General features: G+C 56.0%; 1 protein-coding gene across 1 annotated transcript; it reads right to left on the bottom strand.

Annotated features, from left to right (window-relative positions):
• Positions 1–270: 270 nt before the first annotated feature.
• On the bottom strand, positions 271–6,535 carry LOC128352499 (protein enabled homolog). Its single transcript, XM_053313131.1, has 2 exons — positions 5,673–6,535; positions 271–2,129 (listed from the first exon to the last, which is right to left on the bottom strand). The coding sequence occupies exons 1-2, from the start codon at positions 6,160–6,162 to the stop codon at positions 1,516–1,518; spliced, it is 1,104 nt and encodes a 367-aa protein (XP_053169106.1). The 5' UTR covers positions 6,163–6,535; the 3' UTR covers positions 271–1,515.
• Between the last annotated feature and the right edge of the window lie 598 nt (positions 6,536–7,133).

The following is a 7,133-nucleotide window of genomic DNA, read 5'->3' as shown; positions in this document are numbered from 1 at the left end:
TTCGCCCGGAAACAATGAGTATGTGATGCTGAAGTTAAGTCAGTGCAAAATCAGATTGGCAATGTTAGAATTGATCTGCAATTCGCTGTGTTTTTTGCATCGCTGCAACTGGTTAAAAAACTGGCCAAATTCCAGCCCAATACTGAATCCCCAATATTGAATTGGAATTGTCAGAATTCACAATGGAATGTCATAATTCATATCAGAATTCATGTGAGATTGTTGAAAGAAGAAAATGGTAGAAACCACAATTTCCCCAGACCCCGGCCCAAGAAGACACTTAGACATTCTTTATGGGTAAAGGGCCTCTCTTTATTAATTAATTAACAACCAGCAAAGGCGAACTGAACAGTGGGTGATGAATCACCAACGAAACAGTGCGGGCTCCTAGGCAAGGGCTAGGATTACCCTCATCCTGCCCATTGCCACTTTGGGCGACACACCCTGGCTCCGGAAAGGGGGCAGGCACGCCCTGCCCTATTCCATCAAAGCCAACCACCCCCTTAGAAGAGGGGACCTGGACAGCTCCCGGTATTCACCCCCCCGGACCGCGCAGCCCAAAGGATGGTGAAGACCTGGAGCAGGTTTCATGGCCATCAATTACTCCCCGCGCCGCACAGGCAACAAAGGAGCGATTAACCAATCCACCTTTAAATATCCAAGGGTGCTCACCGATACTATACCTTGCTTACCCCTCAGCCCGCACTGTTACCGCTAACGTGGCCAACCTAAAACCTAACTACTCACTGAATACAGAACGGAGTAGGCGAAAAAACCCCCAACCATGGCCAATCGGTTAAGGGCAAAAAATTCCTACTCGGCCCCAGAGGCGACCAATCTCTAGACCCGCTCTGCACCAGGGAAGGGAGGGAGGGGACAATCCAAAAGGACTGGTCGGCTCAGAGCGTGGAACGGCCGTTTTCGGCCGAAACCACGCCCACCAAGCCCGGCCAGCCAATCAGGACCCTTCTTGGTCCTCGTGCTGAGCTGGGCTGGGGAAAAGGACCTCCCCGCAGCACGAGGCAGAGGGGAGGGGAACTTTCCCCAGACCCCGGCCCAAGAAGACACTTAGACATTCTTTATGGGTAAAGGGCCTCTCTTTATTAATTAATTAACAACCAGCAAAGGCGAACTGAACAGTGGGTGATGAATCACCAACGAAACAGTGCGGGCTCCTAGGCAAGGGCTAGGATTACCCTCATCCTGCCCATTGCCACTTTGGGCGACACACCCTGGCTCCGGAAAGGGGGCAGGCACGCCCTGCCCTATTCCATCAAAGCCAACCACCCCCTTAGAAGAGGGGACCTGGACAGCTCCCGGTATTCACCCCCCCGGACCGCGCAGCCCAAAGGATGGTGAAGACCTGGAGCAGGTTTCATGGCCATCAATTACTCCCCGCGCCGCACAGGCAACAAAGGAGCGATTAACCAATCCACCTTTAAATATCCAAGGGTGCTCACCGATACTATACCTTGCTTACCCCTCAGCCCGCACTGTTACCGCCACCCAGGGAGGTTAGCCCACGCTTGACCTCCCTGCCCCACCACTGCCCAAAAATTCAGCAAGCCTCCTCTGTATGTTACCTAAATATAGATCACAACCAAGCTCCGAAAGGTGAACCCCATCGGCACGATATAACTCGGGAAGACGAGCCACCACATTAGGGTGGTGTATTACAGCACCACCGGCAGCTATCACAAGTTTCCCAATTGCGGCTGAAGCTTTGCGCCTAGCCTTTTCTAGACAAAGCCCCGAACGGGCATTCCGCCACACCCTACGCTGCAGCCAATTAACCCAGAGAATAAGCACCCCGGGCATCCATTCCTGCAATAAGGACAAATCAGAGGAGGCCTGCTGAACAATAGACAGGCCAGTCCGCTTGCCTAGGTCATTTTCCCCTAAATGCAAAACCAAGATGTCGGGCGGGGAAAAACTATCTAAGTGCTCCCTAAGTGCGGGCAGTAGCTGGTTCCAGAGCATCCCACGCATGCCCAACCAGTACACAGCAGCCCGTCTTCCAAACCCAAGCTGGGATCCCCAACGAGACGTGCTAGCCCGCTTGAAGGCCCAAAAGACCAGCGAGTGGCCGCACAACAGGATCCGTACTGGAGCCACCGATCCCCCAACACCTGCCAAGGGAAAAAACACAATCAATAGCAGCCGAAAAAAGCCCGCTGTCAGCACACATAGCGTCTGACCGCCACGGACTTCCACCTCCCAATCCTCCGAACCTCCGCTTCCTGGAGGCCCAACCTCGTGGCAGTAGTAGCTGCCCCAATGCGGAAAGAGTGAAGCGTAATTCCCTCAAGGGGAATCAGGGCCGCGCTAAGGGCCTTTTTAATCACTGAAAGAAACTGATACTGGGTAAGAGGAGTCCGATCCGAATGCGCGAACAAACACCCCCCAGAGTCCGGTCCCAGAGCCACATAGGCTCTGAGGGCCGACACCGGGCAAATTTGCCTATCCCCAGCGGCCGCCAAGCGAACCGTCTGGCCCCTCCCCCGCTGATCCGTCTTAGAGCGGCGAAGAAAAAGCTGCGCCTCTTCTCCTGACAATGACAGGTCGGAGAACTGCAGACAACGGTCACGAGGGGAAACCCTGCTGCGCGGGAGCAGCTCCCCGGGGCGAAAGGCTCCGAAAAAAGCCACTAAAACCGCAGCCCGGAACAAAGACACCTCCCAAGAATCTGCACAGCACCCGGCTAACTGACTGAGTGTAGCGGTCACCATATCCAGGGTAAAGGGCCGCCTAGAGTCTCCAGGGCCAGGGTCAGCCCTGGCCCAGCCCTCAGCATGCGCCGCACGCGAGGGTCGGAGGAAAAATCACCCACCCCCCTCACCTGCGCCTCAAATGCAAGGGCAGCTAAATAACCACCCAGGGTGGACACGGCCCGTCCTGCTCTGCGTAACGTGACTAGGAACTGTTGCAGCTGACCCACGGGGACCGGCCAAACCTCAGGCAAACCTTCAGCCCTTCGAAAAAGGGCAAAAGCCTCAAGCTTGGCTGCGTAGCTAACTCTGGTGCCAGGCGCCAGAGACGCCGCTATCGCCTGCTGCGCCTCCACCTGCCAAGCTGCCAAAGGAAAGCCGGCATGGGGTCCGGGTGCAGAGAAGCCTCGGGAGCTAACGCTCTGAATCTGTCCACCTGGAAACGAGACAGAGCGTCAGCGATGTCGTTCCGAATCCCCGGCACATGGCGGGAGCGGAACAAAATGTTGGCCCGCAGACACTGCAAAACTAAAGCTCTGACCAGAACCATAACCCTAGGGGAGCGCGAAGACTGAGAGTTGACAACCTGCACCACTGCCTGGTTGTCGCACCAGAAACGAACTGAGGAGTCAGCAAACTCCTCAGCCCAGATGTGAACTGCCACCACTATTGGGAACAGTTCCAAAAAGGTCAAATCCCGCGTTACCCCGCGTTCAAACCAGTCCCGAGGCCAGGGAGCAGCACACCAGCGGCCCCTAAAGTAAAGCCCAAAACCTGCACCTCCAGCAGCGTCCGAATGGACCTGCAGATCAGCCTCTAAAAGCTGCTCCTGTCTCCAAAAAGTAACCCCATTGTAGCCGGCCAGAAAGGACTCCCAAAGGGACAAATCAGCCCTGACCCCTTCAGTAACCCGGACCCTGTGATGGGGAGCGCGCAGGCCCATTGTCAAGTCACAGATCCTACGCAGAAAGGCCCGACCAGGGGCAACAACCCTGCAAGCAAAGTTAAGATGCCCCGTTACCACCTGAAGCTCCCTAAGGGAGGCTTTACGGGCCCGCCCTAAGGCCCTAAGCAGCTCCACCAGCACTAGTAGTTTAGCCTGCGGGAGTCTAGCACAACCAGCAAGCGTATCAATCTCAATACCCAAGAAGGAAAGCCGGGTAACTGGCCCTTCAGTTTTATCCTTAGCCAGCGGTACCCCAAGCTCCTCCGCCAGCCCCATAAAGGAGCGCAACAAGCGGTGGCATTCCCCTGAATTGCCCCTACCGACAAAAAGAAAATCGTCTAAATAATGAGCTGTAGATTGAAGGCCCGCCCTACGCCTGACCGCCCATTCCAAAAAAGAGCTGAAAGCCTCAAAGGCGGCACAAGAGATCGAGCAACCCATTGGCAAGGCCCGATCAAAATAGAACTGGCCAGCAAATGTGAAGCCCAGCAACTCAAAGTCGTCCGGATGAACGGGCAGCAGGCGAAAGGCGGATTCAATATCACATTTGGCCAAAAGGGCCCCTGGGCCCTGACCCCTAACTACTCTGACTGCCTCATCAAAGGAAGTGTAACGAACCGAACACAAACTATCGGGTATGCCATCATTGACAGACAACCCTTTGGGATACGAAAGGTGGTGAATTAACCGGAATTCACCAGGAACCTTTTTTGGAACCACTCCAAGGGGCGAGGTTCGTAACCGGGGAAAAGGAGGGGCATCGAAGGGGCCTAACACCCTACCTGCCACCACCTCCTTAGTAATCTTCCGTAATACCACATCCTCCTTGCCCACCACAGATCTAAGATTACGAGGACTCCCTAGCCCCCGGCGTGCAGAGGAAGGAATCCGGAAGCCATCCCGAAAGCCCAAAAGTAGATAAGAGGCTGCCAACCGGTCAGGGTAGTCCATCAGCAAGCGCTCTAACACGTCAAGCCTGATGGGGCTGGGGCCCCTTACCCGAAGGGGGTGGGGGGGACCACCCTTCCGATTGTTTCCAGGCCTAAACTTGGACCCGGGACCACCAGGTTTGGCTCGGGAGCACGATGTACTGGGGTGCTTTGCTCCGCAAAAACCGCATGCGTGCCTGAAGCGACAGGGGGAGTGAGAGCACTTGCCGCTGGTGTTATACTCCCAGCAGACCAGATGGGGTTGAACCCACTGCTGGCCCGCCCCCGCTGCGGCCGAAACCCCGGAAGGCCTGGACAACAAGTGTCCACTATCCGAGCGGTCACCTTCAACTGGGCGAGCTGGAGACATGATCACCAGCCATAGTTCCTGCAGAGGTGTATCCCACGGCAGAGTGGGATCCAAAGCTGCCCTCATACGGAAACTCTCATCATAACGGATCCATGAAGATCCAGCAAAATCTGAGACAGCACGGTGAATGATATCCATATACTTCAGGAGAGCCGGGCCCCGAGCCGGCTGCGCCTGAAGTATCACGCCCATGTAGATAGTAAAGCCAGACAGCCAGTTATTCCATGTTTTTTCCACTGGCTTTCTCTTGGTGGCCTCATGCTCCTTGCAAGACTCACCCTCCTTATGTTTAACTTCTGGTTCCCTAAACAGAAGACTAAAGATGTCTACATACTCCCCCTTGAGAATCTTTTCCCTGGTAGAAGGCAACAAGTGATCCCCTAGGGGAAGGCCCATGCCCCCGTAGGGGGCGTGCTGGGCCGAAGGCAGAATCCCCATTGGGTAATACCCAGGCCGATTAGCGGCATTCTGCTCTGAAGAAGGAAAACTGGGGGAGGGGAACGGGCCACTCGCAGGCCGCCCGCCCAACCATACCTGCTCTGCTGCACCCTGTGTACCAGCCGTGACCCCAGGAAACGCCAAAGGAAAACCCATACCCAAGTGTTGTGTATAGGGGGACCAGTAGGAAGCTGGCCCCCATCCACCCATGGCAGGAATCGGCCAGGGAACAGCAGGCCACTGGCCGGTGCCGCCGGGAGGTGTCGGTGCTGCTGGCTCACCCGGAACCAACGGCATAGCCGGATCTGCAGGCGGATGTCCAACCGAAGCGGCAGGCACAGGCAGCGATGACGCAGGAACATCAGGAGCCGGGTCCACGGGAGATGGCAGCACAGGAACAGGCGGAGCCGGGGCTGGTCCCTCAGGAGCAGAAGGCGCTTCCGGCCCCCCGGGGGGGGCCAGGCCTGATGGGTTCAATCCTCTCTCCAGCGCCTCCAACCTGCTAGAAATAGACGTTAGTAGCTGACTCCTGGCAGACCCCCTGGTCCGCCGGGGAACCTTGGGAGGCGGAACCCCACCCCCGCCAGAAGGCCCGGCCCCCGGGTCAGAAGGAGCAGCCTTCGCCTTCTCTAGCGCCTCCATACGGGTGATTAAGCCACGAATAAGAGCCATTTCCTCATCTTCCTCCTCTGAGGAAGAAGGAGGGGGTGCAGGCCTCTTAGGCGGACGAACGGGACGCCCCCCTTTCTTTTCTTTCGCCTTACGGGGCATCACAGCACACAATACCAGATAGGAGTAAAAAATAAACACAGACAAAAAACCCCCCAAAGCAAGCCCCCAAAGCCCAGAGGAAGACTTGTAACCACAGGCCTGCAAAGGCCCCAGCAAAATCAGTAGCCCAAACTAGGAAAAGCCACCAGCACCTTCCCAAAACAGGAAAATGGGGGCCCCCGGAAGCCACCCGCCCCCGCACCGGACCCCACACCCTGGCTTGTCCACCCCCCAGTGGCTAAGGGACCCACAAACCCAACAGGCCGAAGCCCAGAAGCAAAGAAATACGCCGCGACGAGAAGGCTCCACCGGGCCGGAACAACCCCCGCAGCTGCAGCCGCGCCTCTCCGGGGCTACCCCCGACAAGCCCAGAAACCTGTTGCCGCCGCGACGGAACCACCGCCGAATGCCCCCACGCCCGCATTCGGGCGAAAACCCCCCCCCCACTAGAGGAGAAAGGAGCTCGACTAAAGAGCTCCTCTCTCGCCGACAATCCAAAAGGACTGGTCGGCTCAGAGCGTGGAACGGCCGTTTTCGGCCGAAACCACGCCCACCAAGCCCGGCCAGCCAATCAGGACCCTTCTTGGTCCTCGTGCTGAGCTGGGCTGGGGAAAAGGACCTCCCCGCAGCACGAGGCAGAGGGGAGGGGAACTTTTGAAACTCAAAGAAAATTGGTTTATTCCTCATAGTAAAATGGGAAAATGAAAGAAAAAAGAACACCGAACAGGAAAAATTAACAGTTGGGCCTAGGACTTTGAAATTCGATAGAGGTGAAGGACAGGTTGGCAGGACATTGTGTATTGAATTTGAAGTGAATTGGACAATTCTGTTATTTTTAATGATTTTTTAAATTGAAGTGTATGTGCACAAGAGCACCACTCTGGCAGTTGTAGAATTCATGTTCAAGAGCACCACTCTACCATTGCTAGAGTGATGGTCTTTGACAAGAACACCACTTTGCCAAACTCAAC

The sequence above is a fragment of the Hemicordylus capensis genome, chromosome 3 (genome assembly GCF_027244095.1).
Source record: "Hemicordylus capensis ecotype Gifberg chromosome 3, rHemCap1.1.pri, whole genome shotgun sequence".
NCBI lineage: Eukaryota > Metazoa > Chordata > Lepidosauria > Squamata > Cordylidae > Hemicordylus > Hemicordylus capensis.
The sequence above is the reverse complement of the archived record's forward strand: the minus strand, read 5'-3'. Positions and strand labels throughout refer to the sequence as shown.

Bases quoted from the DNA above. Each gene is read 5' to 3' on its own strand.
- LOC128352499 (XM_053313131.1), bottom strand. From the start codon at position 6,162: ATGCCCCGTAAGGCGAAAGAAAAGAAAGGGGGGCGTCCCGTTCGTCCG. The intron at 2,130-5,672 runs GTGAGCCAGCAG...TTCCCTTGGCAG, and splicing joins GGCTATGCCGTTGGTTCCGG to GTGTTGGGGGATCGGTGGCT.